A 22,484-nucleotide genomic window follows, 5' to 3' on the forward strand; every position below is an offset into this window, starting at 1 on the left:
TTAATGCATAATCCATATATCTTTATTTAATTCTTTTATACAAATATGCAATAAAATTCTTTCTTAACACACTGCTGTATGCTATAATAATTCACTTACACACTCATTTCCTCACATTCATACTCCCATACAATACAATATAAACTCAATACAATATAACATGACTTGTTTCTGGATTGCTTCCCTTACTGATCTGTATATTTATCAACATATGCATCATCACGATAGCGCTTTGTTAGTCCTCAATCAGTTATGTTCTTAGTTCTATTTTCAATCATCACATAGTTCATGATCTCTAATGTGAATTCCAGATCAGAAACCTCTTCAACTACTCCACATACAGTTCACAGTTCCTTAATGGCGCCAAGCTGTTTTCTACCGCACCGGTTATAATATTCATTCCAATGCAGTGGCGTTCTTAGGGGGGGCGGACACCCAGGGCGGCGCCCCGCCCCCCCCCCCCCGGGTGCAGCACCCCCCTCTGATGCAGCCCGGACCCCCCCCCCGGGTGCACGCCGCTGGGGGGGGGGTGCCGCAGCGCGCGCCTGCTCAGAGTTCCCTGACTTCGCGCGTTCGCTGCAGCTCCCTCTGACCCGGAACAGGAAGTAACCTGTTCCAGGGCAGAGGGAGCTGCAGCGAACGCACGAAGTCAGCAAACTCAGAGCAGGTGTGCACCGCGGCACCCCCCAGCGGCGTGCACCCGAGGCGGACCGCCCCCACTGCCCCCCCTTGGTACGCCACTGTTCCAATGTCCAAATTTCAGATCAAGTCAACTGTTAATTTGTACTAGATGAATCCCCTCTCAAGGTATTATTATCAAGGCGTCTTCAGGGGTCTCGTGCTCAGCTCTCCAAGGTGATCAGGTATTCGACTACCAGCGATGCGCCGGTGAAAATGTCCACCAGGACACTCACTCATGCGCATGAACGCTGAGCATGAGACCCCTGAAGACTCTGATGTATAGCGAAACATAATCATGTCGGGTCCCAGGGTGGTGGTTCGATTGCCTTGATAATAATACCTTAAGAGGGGATTCATCTAGTACAAATTAACAGTTGAATTGAGCTGGAATTTGGACATTGGAATGAATATTATAACCGGTGCGGTAGAAAACATATGTTGATGAATATACAGATCAGTAAGGGAAGCAATTCAGAAACAAGTCATGTTATATTGTATTGAGTTTATATTGTATTGTATGGGAGTATGAATGTGAGGAAATGAGTGTGTAAGTGAATTATTATAGCATACAGCAGTGTGTTAAGAAAGATTTTTATTGCATATTTGTATAAAAGAATTAAATAAAGAAATATGGAATATGCATTTAAAACGGTTGTTGTGTTGTAGGAAACTTCAGTACATAGGTTATCCCCAAACAAACAGGTTCCAACCAAATAGGTTTCCAACCACGCAGGGTTTTTCCCAGAACAAGGCAAGTTTTCAAAGTCAGGCTTTCTGTAAGCAGGTAAATAAAGGAGGCTTCCAAATAAAGCAGGTAAATAAAGCAGGTTTCCAAATAAATCAGGCTTCCAATAAAGCAGGTTTTCAAATAAATCAGGCTTCCAGTAAAGCAGGTAAATAAAGCAGGCTTCCAGTAAAGCAGGTTACTCTCACCTCTTAACACCATTTCCAAATCCTCAGGAGCTGCCTATCCCTGCCTTGGAACTCTCCCACTCCATAGAGGCTTCTCTCCCCCATTGGGATTCTTCCCCCATCTGATCTACCCCTCCTTCCATATAATCCATCCAATCATCTTCTTCTCTCTCCCTAGGCCCCTCTCTGTCCCAGCAGGGTCGCATGGTATATTGATTGTGCATCCAGGGGAACTGAGCTTCTTCCCTCTGCCTCCCCCTAGTGGGTGAAGAAATTATAGGCTCAGCCTGGCTATCCCCCTGGCGCCCTCTGCTGAAGCTGGGAATCCATTCCCTTATCTCCAGACTACTCTTTGCCTCCCTCCTTGCAATGGCTTCTGGTACTTGTATTTCAGGGTCTAACTGCTTCATCCTAGCCGCCCTGGCAGTAGCCTTGTCACATCCTGTACAAGTCATTGGTGAGGCCTCACAGAGAACTGTGTTCAGTTTTGGAGACCATGGACTAGTCCATATACCACTACCAAATGGACTGGGAAAAATCCGCAGTGCAGGGAATAACACTATCGAATGTTGTGCGTCGGGGAAGATGGCCAGGCGCCATTGGCGGGGTTGGCAAGATACAATCTGAAACTCGGCAGGAACATCTCATTGTTTATTTATTTTGCTACATTTGTACCCCATGCTTTTCAACTCATGGCAGGCTCGATGCGGCTTACATATACAGGTACTTACTTGTACCTGGGGCCACTGCGAGCCAAGTGACTTGCCCAGAGTCACGAGGAGCTGTGCCTGAAGTGGGAATCGTGTATTTGGGAAGCTGTTACTAACTGGCTTCGAATCAACCACCCTCAGGTTACCGGGAACTAATCTTGCTCACAATATGTAGTCCTGTATTCCACTGCCCAGCGGCTGGAATACCTTTCATTTCCCTCCATAACACTCAGTCTAAGGGTATTAGCGCTTAAAGGCTGGCATACCTTTCCTTTTTTATCCATTACATTTATTTAATACTTACTTACTGAGGACTGTGGATTTTACACGCAGGTCCATCCTCAGGGTATTGGTAGCTCTTGCGTTACAAGACGTATGAGGAGAGACTTGATGACCTGAACATGTACACTCTGGAAAAAGGAGAAACAGGGGTGATATGATACAGACGTTCAAATATTTGAAAAGTATTAATCCGCAAACGAACCTTTTCCGGAGGTGCGAAGGCGGTAGAACGAGAGGACATGAAATGAGATTGAAGGGGGGCAGACTCAAGAAAAATGTCAGGAAGTATTTTTTCACGGAGAGAGTAGTGGATGCTTGGAATGCCCTCCCGCGGGAGGTGGTGGAAATGAAAACGGTAACAGAATTCAAACACGCGTGGGATAAACATAAAGGAATCCTGTTCAGGATCCTAAGGAGCTTAGCCGAGATTGGGTGGCAGAGCCAGCCGGTGGTGGGAGGCGAGGATAGTGCTGGGCAGACTTATACGGTCTGTGCCCTGAAGAGGACAGGTACAAATCAAAGTAGGTTATACACAAAAAGTAGCACATATGAGTTTGTCTTGTTGGGCAGACTGGATGGACCATGCAGGTCTTTTTCTGCAGTCATTTACTATGTTACTATGGTGCTCATTTTCAAAGCACTTAGACTTACAAAGTTATTGAACTTTGTAAGTCTAAGTGGAGTGGCCTAGTGGTTAGAGTGGTGAACTTTGGTCCTGGGGAACTGGGTTCGATTCCCACTGCAGGCACAGGCAGCTCCTTGTGACTCTGGGTAAGTCACTTAACCCTCCTTTGCCCCAGGTACAAATAAGTACCTGTATACAATATGTAAACTGCATTGAGCCTGCTATGAGTGGGAAAGCGCGGGGTACAAATATAATTTAAAAAAATAAAAATAAGTGCTTTGAAAATACGCTTCTACATCTCACTAAGATCATAAAAATACTAAAATAGTTCAGAGAAAAGTGACAAAAATGATATGGGGTTTGTGCCGAGACCTACAAGAAGAGATTGAGAACCTGAATATGTATCCCAGAGAGGAAAGGAGGGATAGGGTTAATATGATACAGATGTTTAAATACTTGAAAGATATTAATATGCAAGCAAACCTTATCCAGAGAAGAGTAAGCAGTAGAACTAGAAGATACCAACTGAGGTTACAGGAGGGTCAACTTAGGAATAATGTTAGTGTAACCCAGGTCTCACCACCACTAGCTCAGTTCTCTCGGGGGCTCAAACACCCCAATATGCACCCGGGTCACAAGGATAACACATTTTATCTTTCTCAGTCTCTCTCCCACTCACAGTCACAAATGTCCCCATCTGCGCTTGGGCGTGGGACATGGCAGGAATAGAGAACCGGAAAGCAATAGAGAATTAAGTGGGATTTCTCAAGGGTACTCAGCCAGTCTGGGGAGCAAGTGTCCTCATTCCCACTCCAAACAAACCACACTGTACTCCAAGGATTTGATTTCATGCAAATTCAACTTTACTGAATTATCAGCAACAGGCTCTTTTTCTGAGAGCCAGGAGCTCTTTGCATCAGGCAACTCTGCAATGCTGCCCCTGTACCACCTCTGACCTAAAAGCCGATGTTCAGTAGCACTGCCTGGTTTTGTGCCGCTGAATATCAGGGTTAAGGCAGCCACAGTGGAGTGGAGGAATAGCCTAGTGGTTAGTGTAGTGGACCTTGATCCTGGGAAACTGAGTTTGATTCCCACTGCAGCTCCTTGTGACTCTGGGCAAGTCACTTAACCCTCCATTGCCCCTGGTACAAAATAAGTACCTGAATATATGTAAACTGCTTTGAATGTAGTTGCAAAATACCACAGAAAGGCAGTATATCAAGTCCCATTTCCCTTTCCCACAGGTGATCCAAGCGGACAGGAGTCTCCGAATATTGGGCCCTACGACCTAATTACTGGCTGATGAGGATGCCATAATTCAATCTTCTATCACCCAAGTTAGCTTAAAAGCCTGAAATCCTGGGTTGGGTGGATGGGACAAACTCTAAACAGAGGCTTCCTTTAACTGCTATGGTAAACTTTAAATGCTAAAGTGAACTATACTCTAAGACAGTTTTTATATGAAACTCTAACACCGACTATAAATGCTAAACTATCTTTGCCACTACTTCAATGCCATCTAACAAAATTGGGGGGGGGGGGGGTTTAATCATGTAACTGTCCTTGGAAAATTACTAGAGCCTCTATTAAGCTATAGGAACTTATAATCAAAAGGAAAAAAAAAGTGCAAAGATGGCATAGGGGGTAGAGAGATGTGTTTCTCACACGAAAACTTTTAAGCCACATAATCAAACCTTCAAAAAACAGAAAGTTCAAGTCTGATTTTCACAGGTATGGGGTATGGGGGTCTCTGGGAATAACTCCACCAGACAAGGGATATTTATCAATCAACAAACAAATGTTTTATTTATTCACTTTTCCACCTGTTGCTTCATAGGCAAGGTAAAGTCTCTTATTCTCTCTCTCATTATTCTAGGTCTGGTCCAGACCTCAGCACACAGCTCAAAATCCTCAATAACAACTGGCTTACCCCAGCCAGGTCACAGCAACTAGAAGCATTCAAAAAGCACATATGCTGGGCCTCTGATTCGGGGTCCTCTCGTTTTGTTTGTCTCTCTGTGAAGCCTCTGTATCGGGGCTTCTCTCTGTACCTGAGACCTCTGTGTCAGGGTCTGTCTGTTCTGAGCTGCAGGAGGGCTTCTACCTTTCCCTCACTTTCAAGTCCTGCCCTGCCCTGCCCTCCTGACTAGCCAACCCAACATTCTTCTGCTCATTTGCCTCTGCTGTTGAGTCTCTGGCATGGCAGGTTTAGCGCCCCCTGCTGTGCAGTTACTGAACTGCAACCTCAGACTGAGAGAGTTTCTGGGGATACCTAGCCCTATGGCCTTCACTGTTTCACAGTATCCTTGTCCATGATTCCAGAGAAGAAAGAAAATATGGCAGGGCCAAAGAAAGGGGAGGTGAAAGAATTCATAATCTTCTCAAACATTTAATGGATGAAGTCAGCCAAAGTTTGGCAGAGAATAGAGGATGGAGGTGAATATGGCATAGAGTCAATAGTAGTAGAACTCAGAGGTGTAATGAAAGTGGTGTATGTAACTCAATGCAGTAGAAAGTATGTTCGCTTGGTGTTTATGCACAGAGACCATAAGAGAGGGGGAACCAAAGGTCCCAGTATGGTATTGTATGGGGGAAGCACTATGAAAAAGACAGGAAACCCAGTCACTTCCCTGATCACTTATGGTATGCTAAAACCCATAAAAATCATTGTTTGTTACCTACCAAGCCTCACTCAAATAAAAGGCAGGAGGGAAAAGTGTTTATCAGATGGACTTAACAATCTTGCGTGGTGAGTGTAATAGGAACTGAAAAGAGTAAGCATGAAACTGAAACATAAAAAATCAACATAAGAATGGGACTTTAACCAGAGACACTGTGAAGAACACACACAAAAAAAGTTAGAAACAAACCCTGGAGGCCAGCCAAGATGGAGATTTCACACATCTTGCAGGATGATCTAAGTCTGGGGCAGAAAAAAGTAATGTTATAATAAGCTACCTCTTCAACAGATACAGTTATAGAGGAGAGGCAAGATAATACAGTACAGGACAGGTAGAAAGGAAGAGAGAAAAAAATGGCTTATGAGGTGCGGAGGTCGGGAGACACTAATGGACGCCCATCTTTCGACACAAATTGGGAGATGGGCGTCCTTCTCCCAGGGTCGCCCAAATCGGCATAATCAAAAGCCGATTTTGGGCGTCCTCAACTGCTTTCCGTCACGGGGACGACCAAAGCTCCCGGGGGCGAGTCGGAAGCATAGCGAAGGTGGGACTGGGGTGTGCTTAACACATGGGCGTCCTCGGCCGATAATGGAAAAAAAAGGGCGTCCCTGATGAGCATTTGGCCGACTTTATTTGGTCCATTTTTTCTTGCGACCAAGCCTCAAAAAGGTGCCCGAACTGACCAGATGACCATAGGAGGGAATCAGGAATGACCTCCCCTTACTCCCCCAGTGGTCACCAACCCCCTTCCACCCTAAAAAAAAAAAAAAACTTTACAATTTTTTTTTTGCCAGCTTCTATGCCAGCCTCAAATGTTATACTCAACTCCATGACAGCAGTATGCAGGTCCCTGGAGCAGTTTTAGTGGGTGCAGTGCACTTCAGGCAGGTGGACCCAGGCTCATCCCCCCCTACCTGTTAAACGTGGTGGTAAATGTGAGCCCTCCAAAACCCACCACAAACCCACTGTACCCACATCTAGGTGCCCCCTTCATCCCTAAGGGCTATGGTAGTGTTGTACAGTTGTGGGGAGTGGGTTTTGGGGGGGCTCAGCACACAAGGTAAGGGAGCTATGCACATGGGAGCTTTTTCTGAAGTCCACTGCAGTGCCCCCTAGGGTGCCCAGTTGGTGTACTGGCATGTCAGGACCAGTGCACTACGAATGCTGGCTCCTCCCACGACCAAAGGGCCTCGATTTGGTCATTTCTGAGATGGGCATCCTCGAGTTCCATTATCGCCGAAAATCGTGGACGCCCATATCTAATGTCGACCTAAATGTGGAGATTTGGGCGTCCCTGACTATATTATCGAAACAAAAGATGGCCGTCCATCTTGTTTCGATAATATGGGTTTCCCCGCCCCTTCATGGGGACGTCCTGCGAGGATGCCATCAGGAAAACTTGGGCGCCCCGTTCAATTATGCCCCTCCACGGGTTAATTTGGAAACATCTATTTACAATGATGTAATGTACAGACCTCCTTCAAAGGTAGAAGAAGTGAACAGAGATTTAACTGAAAACATTCACAGTATTGCTGTGAAAGGGAAGTACTATTGATAAGGGATTTCAATATATCAGATATTGATTTGGACATCCCACTGCTATGTCATCTAGAAGAAGGCAGATCCTAGTTCTCTATAGAAAGGTTCCGGCAACTGGTAATGGAGTCCATGCAGGACAGGGACAAACTGGACCTGGTGCTTACGAAGGAGAAATGTGTTCCTGATGTTATAGTGGGTGGTCATCTGGTATCCAGTGACCACTGGATGGTGTGGAGGGTACATTCAAAAGTGAGGATCCCAGATGTCAGGAAAACTAACCTTGCCAGGATGGGGAATAAGAACATGAGTTGTCCTACTGGGTCTAACCAAGGGTCCATCTAGCAGCAATATCCTGGCCAGTCCAGGTCAGAACGACCTGGTAGAGTCCCAAAAAGTAGGAAGATTCAATGGAATAAGAAGTGGCTTCCCCCAGGTCTATCTCAATGGTAGTGTATGGAATCTATCCAAAACTCTTTTAAACCCATAATTACTTTTACCGATTGCTCCAGGAATGAGTTCCAGAGCTTAACTACCCACTGAGTGAAAAAAATATTTTCTGCTATTTGTTTTAAATATGCTAATTTGGGGCTCATTTTTGAAAGAGAAAAATGTCTAAAAAGAGACACAAAGCAGCTGTGGGGCGGTGAGGGGATGGGTCCCTTCCAAATGCAGGTATCTACCAGAAGGGGGAGCTGGGGAGGCCACCTAGGTGACCAGCCCGATTAAGGCGAGTGGTATCCCAAGGGAGGGGTTGGAGGGCCAAGGCACCATGTCTGGGGCAAGAAAAGGAAGTTCTAGAGCTCATGGAGATAGGATGAGAGAAGGCTAAGGATGAGGCAGTGGTTGAACCCAATGGATCTGATAGAAGCCGGTGCCCAATGGAACCGTGAGCAGTCCCAGGACGTGGCTGAGGTCAGCATGGAAGTAGAGCTAAGTCCTTAATAAGTCCAGGGTGCTACCCAATTTTGTTAGAGTGAACTGTTTGCATTAATGTTTGGTTGAAAACCTGACAGCTGGGGGAGGGAGCTTGTATTAGAAACACTGAATGGAAGGAGGCTGTCCTAGCTGGGCTAAGCGCTAGTGAGCTAGAAGGGGTTTCCCCCTCCTTTTATTGGAGAGGATAAGCTTTTTGATGAACTGAGACTGAACTGATTTTGAACTGTAAAATAAGCTGGACCCCTTTGAACTTTGACGGGGAGGGGCACTGGGTTTTCTCGACTGGGCCCTAGAGGCATTAGGGCTGAAAGCCAGGACTGGTTTTATTTTTCCTAGCTTTCTTCTCTCTTTCTTTCTCTCTCTCTCTCTCTATATATATATCTATCTCTCTATCTAATCTCTATATCTATCTATCTATCTATCTATCTATCTATCTATCTATCTATCTATCTATCTATCTATCTATCTATCTACGTAGCCAGCCTGCAGTATCTGAGAAGAGTGATAGAAGTCCAGGCTATTTTGGATGTGGAGAGAAATAAGACTGGGTACTGTTAAGTAACTACATCTGGGGAAGTTCAATCTTTGTTCTGTGGTGGAATGTCTGATTAAAGCTGGAAAAGCAGTGAAGCCAGGTCAGAGTTGTGTGTGTCAGGGAACCCAAGGGACTCCAAGCACCTGAACTGGTCACACCCTGACATAGTATTTGGGCGTTTTTTCACCAAAACATCCACATCTGTATTTTTGAAACCCATTTTCCAGGCATTTTTCTATGCTGTTCTTCTGCAGTGCATCGAAATCTCAAGGGGGTGTGTTGGGAGCTTGTTAAGGGCAGGGTTAGGGTGTTTTGAAGATCTGGACCTTTCTTAGCCATGATGGAACAAAAGAGGAACGTCCAGGACTAAAACTAAGATGTTTTGAACTACACCTGTTTTAATAATGACTAAGTCACTGACCCCCTCCCACCCCCACCCCCAAAGATGTAAAAGAAAAAGTACATACCAGCCTCTATGACAGCCTCAGATGTTATAGCCAGTCCTTTTAGAGCAGAAAACAGGTCCCTGGAGTAGCCTAGTAGTCGGTGCAGTGCACTGTGGCGAATGGGACCCAGGCCCATAATCCACTCTAACTGTTACACTTGTGATGGAAAGTGTGAGCCCTCCAAAACCCACCAAAAACCTGCTGCACCCACATATAAGTGACACCTACAGCCATAAGGACTATTGTAGTGGTGTATAGTTGGGTACAGTAGGTTCTGATGGGTTTTGGAGGGCTCTCCATACAAGATGAGATGTGTACCTGGGACCCTTTCGGCTTGATTTTGTGCGTTTTTCACTTCGACATTTTTTTTTTTTTTCAAAAATGGACCAAAAAGATAAACGCACAGAGCACAAAAACATCTAGAAAGTGGCCATTTTTGAAAAAAAAAAGAGAGAGAATGAAAATGGCTATATTTGCTATTCGGATTCTGGACGTTTTGAGCAAAACATCCAAAGTCAGACTTAGATGTCATATTAAAAATACCCCTTCAAGTAACCTCATGGAGTGTCCCTTAGTCGTTATACTTTTTGAAAAAGTAAACAATCGATTTGAATTTACCCATTGAGAATTTTATACACCTCTATCATAACTTACCAATTAGAAACACAATTGAATCAGCCAGAACATACTTAAGTCTTTACTTCCCAAGTTGTAAAAGCCTGAAGTATAAATCAACATACACGTCAAGTTTCTCTTACATATGCACACAGCTCTGGAATTATCTACCAAAAAGCCTGAAATCTACGAATAATCGTCTAGAATTCTGAAAAAAAACTAAAACCTTACCTGTTCAAGAAGGCATACCCCACAGTATCTGACATACACACCGAATAATGAAATATGGCATTTTAATCAGGAAATGGACAGTTTTCAACCCCGACACATGATCGCACCCTAACATTTTGTCTGAATCACCCCAACCTATTTACCGATACTTCTTTACTGTACTTGTACTGTAATAGTACCCCTATACTACATTTGTTCACACCAGAGTCTGTAACCACCTCTCCGGAACTATGTACATAAGTACATAAGTAATGCCATACTGGGAAAAGACCAAGGGTCCATCGAGCCCAGCATCCTGTCCACGACAGCGGCCAATCCAGGCCAAGGGCACCTGGCAAGCTTCCCAAACGTACAAACATTCTATACATGTTATTCCTGGAATTTTGGATTTTTCCAAGTCCGTTTAGTAGCGGTTTATGGACTTGTCCTTTAGGAAACCGTCCAACCCCTTTTTAAACTCTGCTAAGCTAACCGCCTTCACCACTTTCTCCGGCAACGAATTCCAGAGTTTAATTACACGTTGGGTGAAGAAAAATTTTCTCCGATTTGTTTTAAATTTACTACACTGTAGTTTCATCGCATGCCCCCTAGTCCTAGTATTTTTGGAAAGCGTGAACAGACGCTTCACATCCACCTGTTCCACTCCACTCATTATTTTATATACCTCTATCATGTCTCCCCTCAGCCGTCTCTTCTCCAAGCTGAATAGCCCTAGCCTCCTTAGTCTTTCTTCATAGGGAAGTCGTCCCATCCCTGCTATCATTTTAGTCGCCCTTCGCTGCACCTTTTCCAATTCTACTATATCTTTCTTGAGATGCAGCGACCAGAATTGAACACAATACTCAAGGTGCGGTCGCACCATGGAGCGATACAACGGCATTATAACATCCTCACACCTGTTTTCCATACCTTTCCTAATAATACCCAACATTCTATTCGCTTTCTTAGCCGCAGCAGCACACTGAGCAGAAGGTTTCAGTGTGTTATCGACGACGACACCCAGATCCCTTTCTTGGTCCGTAACTCCTAACGTGGAACCTTGCATGACGTAGCTATAATTCGGGTTCTTTTTTCCCACATGCATCACCTTGCACTTGCTCACATTAAACATCATCTGCCATTTAGCCGCCCAGTCTCCCAGTCTCGTAAGGTCCTCTTGTAAGCCACTTTGAGCCTACTAATAAGTGGGAAAAGGTGGGATACAAATGTAACAAAGAAATAAATCTGCCCTCAGCCGTTTCTTCTCCAAACTGAACAGCCCTAACTTTGTCTTCCCTCATATGAGAGTCATTCTATCCCCTTAATCATTTTGCTCACCCTTCTCTACACCTTTTCCAATTCCACTATATCTTTTTTGAAATGCAGTTACCAGAATTTCACACAACACTCAAAGTCTGGTATCACCATGGAATGATACATATTCTGTGTTTTAATTTCTATTCCTTTCTTAATAAGTTGTAGCATACTGTGTACTTTTCTGGCCACCACCACACACTGAGCGGAATATTTCAATATATGGTGTGTGTTGGTGACTCCTAATGAGGAACTGCCCTCATCTAGCTATAATGTGGGTTATTCTTCCCAATATGCATCATTTTGCATATGTCCACATTAAATTGCATCGGCCATTTCGATGTCCAGCCTTGCAACCTCCCAGGGTCCTCCGGCAATTTCTCACAGTCCACATAGGATTTAACAACTTTGAATAGTTTTGTGTCATCTGCAAATTTGATCATCTCACACATCGTTCCCATTTCTAGATGATTCATAAATCTGTTAAAAAGCATTGGTGCTAATACAGATCTTTGCAGTTCTCCACTATTCACCCTTCTCCATTTAGAGAACAGGTCATTTAACCCTCCTCTCTTTTTTTTCTCTCTTTTAACGAGTTCCCAGTTCACAACAGAATGTAGCCTTCTAACTCATGGCTCTTCTCAGGAATCTTTCATGATGGAGTTGGTCAAAAACTTTCTGAAAATCTAGATACACTACATCAACTGGTCCCCCCTTTATCCACATGTTAATTCACACTTTCCAAACATGTAGCCAGTTTCATGAGGCAAGACTTTCCTTGGCTGAACCCATGCTGACTCTGTCCCATTAAACCATGTCTATGTGTTTCGTAATTTTGATATTTATTATATTTTCTGACCTGAGGCTTAGTGGTCTGTAGTTTCTCCCTTTGAACTATGTGTTTCGTAATTTTGTTATTTATTATATTTTGTACCATTTTACCTGGCACTGACCTGAGAGTGGTCTGTAGTTTCTCCCTTTGAACACTTTTTAAAAAATTTGGGATTACATTGGCCACCTTCCAGTACCATGAACAATTTTAACGACAGTTTACAGATTGCCAATAGTACATCTGCAATACAATACCCTGGGGTGTATACCATCTGGTCCAGCTGATTTACTGCTCTTTAATTTATTAATCTGGCTTATTACATCTTCCAGGTTCACTGAATTTTCCTTCAGTTTTTCGTTATAATCACCCTTAAGTACCATTTCTGGCACAAGTAGTTCCCTTACATCTTTCTCAGTAAAGACCGAAGCAAAGAATTAGTCTCTCTGCTATGGCCTTATCCTCCCTGAGAGCAACTTTTACTCCTTAGTGATCTAGCAGCCTAAATAACTCCCTTACAAACTTTCTGCTTCCAATGTACCTGAAAAAAATTTTGCTGTGAGTTTTTGCCTGTACAGCAATCTTCTTTTCAAATTCTCTCCTAATTTTGTTTATCAGTGCCTTGGTTATGCTGCTTCCAGTTTTCTTCTGTCATATCTTTTTTCCATTTTTTTGAAATATGTACTCTTGGCTCTAATAGCCTCCTTCACCTTTTAATGTGTAAACTCCAAATTTTATAAAATACTGCAACAAAAATAAGTTTATATAAAAACAGATACAAAAGAGTCACCCCATTGCTAAAATTATTTCATTGGCTTCCAGTCTCAGCAAAAATTGAAATTAAGTTGTTCTGTTTTACATTTAAATTTCTTTATGGCCTTAGCCTAATTATTTGTCTTTTAATTTGCTGCTTCTACTGTGATCTTGTACCTCTCGATTCATCTGTGCAAAGAAAAGTCAAGTTCCTTCTCTTTCACTGGTTAGGAAGCTCTCAGCAAGGAAACAAATGTTCATGGTAGTTGCCCTGAACGGTGGAACTCTTTTTTCCACTGGAATTAAGGCTAGAGAGTGATTATTGGAGTTTTTAGAAAAATTCTTAAATCTTGGCTGTTTCCTAGGGGGTCGATATTCAAAGGGATTTAAGGAGAGGCTCTGGGACTAACTGGGGATATTCGACGGCACTTAATTGGACAGTGCTAAAACCAGCTACTTTGTGGGTGGTGTGGAGATGCAGTTAGGGCAGAGACAGGGTGGTGTGCAAAGCTGTGGTAAAGGGGGCCCTGCGCTAGCGGAGTTGGGCATTTTTGCCGCATGCTGAGGTCCTTTTTACCTCAGCAGGTAAAAAGGCCGAAAAGAAACATGGCTATGTGGTAAGGTCACACTTAGTGGTGTGGCCATGTGTGTGTGTGTGGGGGGGGGGGGGAAGCACTTACCACCACCCACTGAGGTGGCGGTAAGAGCTTCCGTGCTAAGTCGGCAGTAACCAGGCAGCACATGGCACAGGCTGGGGTAGAATTGCCACCGGTGCCCAGGTTAGGTCAGTGGTAATTCCAGATTGCTGCACGATAAGCCCTCTCTATGGTGTGACTGCACCTCGAATATTGTGTTCAATTCTGGTCGCTGCATCTCAAAAACAATATAGTGGAATTAGAAAAGGTACAAAGAAGGGTGACAAAAATGGTAAAGGGGATGGGACGACTTCCCTATGAGGACAGGCTAAAGCATCTAGGGCTCTTCAGCTTGAAGAAAAGACGGCTGAGGGGAGATATGATAGAGGTCTATAAAATAGTGAGTGGAGTGGAGTGGAACGGGTAGACGTGAATTACTTCTTTACTCTCCAAAAATACTAGCACTAGGAGGCACACAATGAAGCTACAAAATATAAATTTAAAATGAATCATAGAAAATATTTCTTCACTCAACATGTAATTAAACCCTGGAATTCGTTACCAGAGAATGTAGTAAAAGCAGTTAGCTTAGCGGGGTTTAAAAAAGGTTTGGATAGCTTCCCAAAAGGAAAGTCCATATACCATTATTAAAATGACTTAGGGAAAATCCATTGTTTATTTCTGGGATAAGCAGCATAAAATGTATTGTAGTGTTTTGGGATCTTGCCATGTACTTGTGACCTGGATTGGCCACTGTTGGAAACAGGATACTGGGCTTGCTGGACCTTCGGTCTGACTCAGTATGGCAATACTTATGCACTTATGTAGTAAAAGGGCCCCAAATTTAGGACAGAAAAAAGGCCGACCTAACTTTATAGACCAGTCTGAATATCAGTCTGCACCTGGTTAACCTTTTGGATCATGACAACCTCCCCTTCTGATGCCCACTCCCCCTTCCCACCTTCCCGGAAGTACCACAAGTCCTGCCGTTAGAGGCTGCAGCAGCCATTTTTGGGAGACTGCACAATGGGCAGGAGAGAGTTGGCACCGCTCCTGCCCATTTCTCCACATGACCACCAGGGAATGGGCAAGTAAGCCCGCTGACATGGAAGAGGTATCTTGCTGTTCTAGGGAGATGGGGAAGGGAGGGGGCTGTCTGATGTTGCTTCCAGGAAGGTGGCGTGAGGAGCAGGCATCGCAGTGGGACCCATATGCTTATGCTGGTTTCAGCCAGGACCCACATAAGCTCCAGCGGCAAGCGCGTGCCAAATTAGCCCCAGGTATTCAATGCTGGTGGCCAGACATCATTCGACATTGAATATCTGGCGCTAATTCCACCAACGGTGATCAGTGTTTTTTTTTTAAACATTAACCGCCACAGGCTGAATATTGACAAGTAAATATTTTTCTTAAATTGAAACTGTTGTAATATTATTGTTTTTTTGTTATGAAATTATTTCACTGTTAACTGCCCTCAGCTTCTGATTGAGGCAGCTACAGTTCTTTAAATGGTAATCTTCCAGTGGACATGAAGAAAGGGAAAGGGAAATGGGACTTGATATACCGCCTTCCTGAGGTTTTTGCAACTACATTCAAAGCGGTTTACATATATGCAGGTACTTATTTTGTACCAGGGGCAATGGAGGGTTAAGTGACTTGCTCAGAGTCACAAGGAGCTGCAGTGGGAATTGAACTCAGTTCCCCAGGATCAAAGTCCACTGCACTAACCACTAGGCTACTCCTCCACTCATTCCACCAATAAGAGCCAACCTCATCAGTGATGTCACAATGGCTTGATTGCCCAATACAGTTCCCCAGGATCAAAGTCCACAGCACTAACCACTAGGCTACTCCTCCACTCATTCCACCAATAAGAGCCAACCTTATTAGTGATGTCACAATGGCTTGATTGCCCAATACAGTTCCCCAGGATCAAAGTCCAGTGCACTAACCACTAGGCTACTCCTCCACTGGAGCTGATACTGTGATGTCATAATGCCTCATTCCACCAATAAGAGCCAACCTCATCAGTGATGTCACAATGGCTTGATTGCCCGATACTTGGCTCACTTCTGATATTGTGATGTCATAAGGGAAAGGGAGAAGGGAAATGGGACTTGATATACCGCCTTCCTGAGGTTTTTGCAACTACATTCAAAGCGGTTTACATATATTCAGGTACTTATTTTGTACCAGGGGCAATGAAGGGTTAAGTGACTTGCCCAGAGTCACAAGGAGCTGCAGTGGGAATTGAACTCCGTTCCCCAGGATCAAAGTCCATTGCACTAACCACTAGGCTACTCCTCCACAGCAGTAGTGAAACCTATATTGAAGAATATAGCTCTAGATCATGGTGTGATTGGCAGTTACGGACCAATATCATCTTTTAATTGTTGGATATTTTGTAACCTGTTTAGATATATTTTTTAATTTTGCAGTATATCAAATAAAGATGGTGATGAAATTATTATCTTTTTATGATTAAGTTTATAGTAATTTGTTAATATCAAGCCCAATATTCAGCTAGCGGTGGTCAGCGTTTTTAAGGTGCTGACCTCTGTGGGCTGATGTTGATCACCGGTCACTAGCGCTTACTGTCAAAGTTATCCAGATATGGCTCTTTTGCATAGTCCTACTTGCCTGGATAACTTCAGGCCCCCTGACTCTGCTCCCAGACCAATCTGGCAGTGAAATTAGCGATTAGAGCAGGTATTCAGTGGCACTCTCCTATTAAGGGCTAGATTCTATAAATCATGCCTCAATTTCCTCATGCAGTGACAAAAGAGAGGGTAGTACAGCATACAAGTATACAACACAGACAAAAAAAGCAACACCGGGCCTTCAAGAAAGAGATAATAGCCGTCCTTTATTGTTGAAAAGACCCGACACGGGCCGTGTTTCGGTGCACAAGCGCCTGCCTCAGGGATCAGAGTGTGTCTACACAGTAAATGAGCAGACGTATTCAGACAGTCTTAATGAATTGCCAGCAAATGCTGGACATGCATTCAGTCAGGCTAAACGCTGTCTTTGTTTGAAAACTGCCATGGAAATCAAAGCATATTCTATAAAGCATGATTTAATTTAGGCATATCTACTATAATAAAACTCACCCTCAACGTTCTGAAGACAACGTTCTGAAGTCACTCAGTCACTCCCTGAAGGGTTCATGGATTCATGGTGGTGAAGCCACAACACTGACCATGTCTCTCTGCCCCGCCCTCGCATGACGGACCAATCAGAAAAAACACCCTCAACATTCTGAAACACAAAGGTCCGTCACAACACCGTTCCCAGGCAACACTAGGCAACGTAAGACGGACCAATCAGAGGAAACTACGTGACAATAAGGGAGGAGCATTCCCCAGCAGAATGGCTCATTATCTGTGCAGCACGGAGAGCACAGAACCACCGCTGGAACGAGAGAAGAATATTCCTGCTGTGGGTATGTGCAAAAATAGACCGGGGGGGGGGGGGGGGGGGGGAGAAATTTTTAAATGCCTAATGCCAGTACTGAAGAGTGCCAGAGGGCCTATAGCAAAGACTATATTTGGGATCGCTTGACATGGAGTCAGAGGAGCCGGAAAACAACGTGCCCGTCGCTGAAGACTGGCTGCCAAACTAACGAAACAACCACACACCGTCGCACCACCTCCATCATTCAAAAGGCATCCACTCTTTCTTCAACAGAAATGCAAACTAATAATACAAAACAAAGAATACCCGTTTTCTCACGCAGCTACAGGTTACTTCCTGTTCTGGGGCAGAGGAAGCAGGGAGCCAGCGGAGCCGATAGGCATGCGGCTGCTCCCAGCAGCCAAGAAGGCACCCGGGGGGTGTTGATGCGCCGGAGGGGGGTGGTTGATGAGCCGAGGGGGGGAGGTTGATGCGCCGGGGGGGGGGGGGTGTCGTGCTGCACCCTGGGGGGATGGACGCCGCTGCACCCAGGGGGTGCGCAGCGGCGATCCGCCCCGGGTGGCAGCCGACCTAGGATCGCCACTGTGAGAGACCCCGACAAGCTGTATACATGAGCGTAGTTTGGTCATTTCATTTCAGGGCGGGGGAAAGGTGTGGTTTGGCTTATTAGCACATTCATTTGCATACTTACATATTCATTATGGTTCTTCAAAAAACACACACCCCAGACTAAAACACTGAATACGAAGCCAGTATATCAAAGCAATGAAGGTTTTTTTTTAAACTGAAATGAGCCAGCACCAAGGGAAATTTCTCTCATTATGCTCCTCAAATCAGAGCAGGCGCAACCCAGTAAGCGTGGTAAGCATGGCGGGGGGCACCGACCTCTGGAAGGTGCCACAAGCCATGCATACCACCGCCAGGTGGCTCACAGTTCCAGCCCCAGCTGCAGGCAGCTCTCAGTCCCCACCTGCCCACCCTCAGCTCCCCGACAGCCCCCCTTTCGTTCCTGCTGCCCTGCATTTAAATCTTTTATTTTACCTCAAAGTCAAAGCGGTGGCAGCAGTGAAAGCAACAGGCCTGCCTCCAGCCTTCCCTGAATGGCCCCCCTTGCCCCTCCAAACTACACCCATGGCTGTATATGTACCTGTTTCTCCCTGAATACCCTGTGTCATCTTGCGATCTTATAGATGATGAAGCGGCTTGCGTCACCTGGAAGTGCATGAAGGAACTTTGTGCACCGCTGGGTAAAACTAACATCTTCATAGCCTGTTTTACAAGTGTGCATACCTGAATAGAGCTGTACAGGGTTCTTGATGCTTTACATGAACTCTGTCTTTATCACAATACATTCTGCGATTTTTGTAAGTAAGGAGGGTGAGTGGGATCCTCCTTTCGGTCACTATTAGATGAATTAACAAGTGAGACCCCTAAGGGTGAGCATATCATAGAGTTTGTCTTGGCTGGGCCTAAAACATAAGTATACAGGTTATCCAGCGGAGAGACCCGTCTGAAGGTAAAAGGCATCACACAAAACAGCGAAAAAATACATTTTTTTAGTCTAAAGAGGCTAGTTATGGATTACGATCTGAGGGTGCCACCGAATGAAAAAACTAAAATATCCATTCAGCAAAAAGGGATAGTCAGAAACAAGGCCTGATAGCTCGTTGAATCTCATGTAGTTAAAAAAAATTCAAAGGGTCATGTGTGATAAACTGGTTTTGATTCAAAATTTTAGCATGTTGCCTTATGCCTACTGATTATGTCCATACTCTTTGCAGATGTTATACTTAACTTTTTAAACATTGTATGCTTCCTAGATAAATACTGCTGGGGGCAAGAGCAATCCCTGTATAAAAAGCATTTAGTTCTTCCATTAATTTTCATTGCTATTTCTTGTACTGGTGCTGTACTCACTTTTTTTAAGAACTTGTCTGTTTCCTTGGTGAACACTGCTAAAAGAAAATAAAGCATTTAAAAAAGGAAAAAAAGTTTGCTTATCTATAACTTTTTTCCCCAGCTCTGAAAAGCAGGGAGGAACAGCCCATAGCGTTCACGCTAGTTCTGGGAGCTCATGGTCTTAAAAAGCAAAAACAGTTCTGTTACAATCTCTTAAAAAAGCAGGGAGGAAAAGTACATCTGCCTTACGGTTACTATGTCCACACTTCTTGGAAGGGCAGAGCCGGGATTCCCTGTAACTTTGCTGATGGCTATGAAAAGGGGAGATTGACCTATTGATCTTATACAGATAGAGAACAGCATGCTTGCTGAAAAGCTGAAGGGGGAGACGTGAGTGAGAAAATGTGTGAGTCTGGTGTTTTTTCTCTGCCTCTTATGTGGGGCTATCGATCTTAAACAGAAAAGAACACCTTGCTGAGAAAAAAGCAAACAGCTCTTGAAAAACCAGTACTGTGAGAGTGTTTGGAACAGCCTCGTAGCATTCACGCTACTTTTTTCTATGGAGGATGGCTTGGAAGGGGAAAGGGGGATTGAAGGCTGCAGACAAATCGGGCTGCTTGAATGAGTGGAGGAGTGGCCTAGTGGTTAGGGTGGTGGACTCTAGTCCTGAGGAACTGACTTCGATTCCCACTGCAGCTCCTTGTGACTCTGGGCAAGTCACTTAACCCTCCATTGCCCCAGGTACAAATAAATACCTGTATATGTAAGCTGCATTGAGTCTGCCATGAGTGGGAAAGCACGGGGTACAAATGTAACTAAAATAAAATTTTTTACACAACCAAGAACTGTGTGCTGTACAAAGCAGTCAGCTCACACAGAACTGTTGTGTTCTTTTGAAAAAAGCAGGGATGCTTTGTACAGCACACTAGTTCTTAAAAGCAGACAGACCTACCTCAATCCAGCTTAAAATAAACACAAGGTATCCTTTTGAAAGAAAAAAATAAAAACGGTGAGTCAGGGGCTAAAAATGCCTATTTTCTTTCCTGTGAGAAAGTTAAGCTGCGCATGTGCACATTCCTCAGAGGCTGTAGAGAAAGGGGGCGTGTCGGGGAGTTTTTTGACATCACTTCCCTTCACCTGACCCCATCCAAGATGACAGCCAGTTGTGGAAACAGGAAGTGACGTTGTGCATCTGGTGATAGCCAACATCTTGGAAAAAGGGGTGTGGCTATGCTATCACGTCTTGTGGCATTACCAAAAGGGGTGGGTCTTGAGGGCAGGGTTATGCAAAAAGTGGGTAGGGTTTGGGACAGGGCTACGCAAATAGTGAGGTTAGGGGCAGAGTTATGTGAAAGGGGGCGGGGCAGGTGTGGTTGGGGTGTAGGCAGTGATGTCATCAAAGGGGGTGAGGCATGATTGGGGTCTGGGTGGGGGCAGGGCTTGGGTGTGTCCTCACATCTGATTGGCTGTTGGTACCAGAAGTGGGCATGACCACCTGTCAAAATATGCAAACTACCTTTGACAAAAGCTAATGAGATACACTACTAGTTACCATGGACTACAAAACAAATTATTTCCTTTCAAAAGCAGATTGTGGGAAAGAGTGCCATGAGTGATACGAGAGTACCTGTAGTTAAAAATATTATGTTTTAATCTTATTGAATAATACATAGCTTGTAGAAGTGAAACTCTCTCTTGAAATTTCCAGTCTGCCTCTGTCTCTTGGGTTTGTTTCCTATTTTTACCTCAAGGCTTTTGTGTTTCTCATTTATACTGTCTGTTGTTCTGCCCTGTTTGCTCCTCTCTTTGTGTTTATTTTTCCTCTCGTTTCCTTGTCTCACTGTCCTGTTTCTCTGTATCTTCTAGTTTTCTGTCTTTCTGTCTCGCTCATGGAGTGTCTCACTCTCTTTCTTTCCTACAGGAATTATTGTCTTGGCAGGGCTTCTTGTGAACATAAAATTAAGCAGAATGAGTCCAAGTCGGCTGCCATGTGACAAGCAGATGATTTCAAAATATGTCTCTGACTTTAGTAACCTGGAAAAGGAGGCGGTAAGGCACTTTTCTATTCTATACTGGCATGACAATTTGTATGGAGAGCAATGTGCAAAAGCCATTTGCATGTGTTTAGAATAGAAAAAGCAGGGTGCAGATCTTTGCAGTACTGTTTCCTAGGGCTATTTCCAAAGGAACATTATGGCTTAATGTCCATTTGAGAGTTATTGTGAAGTTCACAAGTCACACAGGAGATCACTCTGTAAGGAGCTGCCTAGTTCCAGGTGCCAGCAAGACACTTACGAGCATAAATGATCTCTGTTAGAATATCAAATAATAGAGAAGTACACACCATGATTTTCTGGCACGTACTTTGCCGGTGGGTAAGTGCATGGGGGGAGTTTGGACACGGTGTGGGTGCAGTGCATATAAATTCTAGAATGTTATCATTTACACGCACTCTAGCTCAGTCTCAGGTATCAGTTATAAGGCTGCTGTAGGTGATTGCGCCTTAAATGTAAGTGCATTTTTGGTCACTTGTGCTGGTATAAAGATTAGCATCCCGATATTCAAATGCATTAAACCAGCCAGTTAAATGCCCCATAACTGACTATCCACAAATTTTCTGCAAGTCATGTCTGGCCATGACCCACTGGAAATTTGCGGTTAGAGGCTAGCGGATAGCCAGTTACATCACACAATATAAGCAGCTATCCACCGAATTTCAGAGCATTGCCTGCTAAATTTGGCGGCCATATTTGGCCACGTGAATACCAGGCTTATCTTTGGATGGTTCAAACAACCAGCCAGCACTGAATATCGGCTTCACTGGTTAAGTTTGAACTGGATATTCAATGCCGGTTACTGGAAATGACCCAGTGTTGATTATCCAGGATATCTCCTGCAGTCTGAAAGTCAGGCCAGTGATGTTTACCTCTCTTCATAAAACAGCCTTAAAATAGGCTTTAATAAGTGCCTTGTTACGGACTATGCAACAGATAAAATTAGTGAAATAAAATGGTCAGGTACAGAAAAATAATACAAAAAGAATTTCTAAGACCTATGAGGGGAGAGGATAGCTAGAGAATCAAGGAAAGGAGAGAGATGAGGTGTTAGAAATGCAAACAAGAATCAAAAAGTGAGAGGGGTGGGGAGTGACCCAAAGCTTGAACAGCTCATGCCTCATTGAATTCTTTCTAACCCTTCTGCATGTGTGTGTATCACACACACATGCAGAAGGGTTAGAAAGAATTCATGTATCCACTCCTACCCTAGCTGAGATAATATTTAACCATCTCTCTGACCTCATGTGCAACTTTCTTTAAATCAGTCACCTTACTTTCTAACGCTTCTTACTCTCTTACCTACCTATACGTTACATCTTTGCTTTACCCTTCACTATCAATTATAATGTTGTATTACGTATTGTGTTGACATTGTAAGTAGTCTACTATGCCATACTTTGTATTGTTACTT

General features: G+C 44.1%; 1 protein-coding gene across 4 annotated transcripts in view; it reads left to right on the top strand.

Annotated features, from left to right (window-relative positions):
- Nucleotides 1-22,484, top strand: part of LOC115478604 (erythropoietin-like) — a 117,399-nt gene that overhangs the window by 54,015 nt on the left and 40,900 nt on the right. For all 4 annotated transcript variants that reach the window (XM_030216084.1, XM_030216085.1, XM_030216086.1 and 1 more), the window contains one exon: nt 20,938-21,065. In XM_030216084.1, coding sequence (XP_030071944.1) covers nt 20,938-21,065 — 128 coding nt within the window. The remainder of the gene's footprint in view (nt 1-20,937; nt 21,066-22,484) is intronic.

Source organism: Microcaecilia unicolor, chromosome 10, assembly GCF_901765095.1.
Source record: "Microcaecilia unicolor chromosome 10, aMicUni1.1, whole genome shotgun sequence".
Lineage (NCBI taxonomy): Eukaryota > Metazoa > Chordata > Amphibia > Gymnophiona > Siphonopidae > Microcaecilia > Microcaecilia unicolor.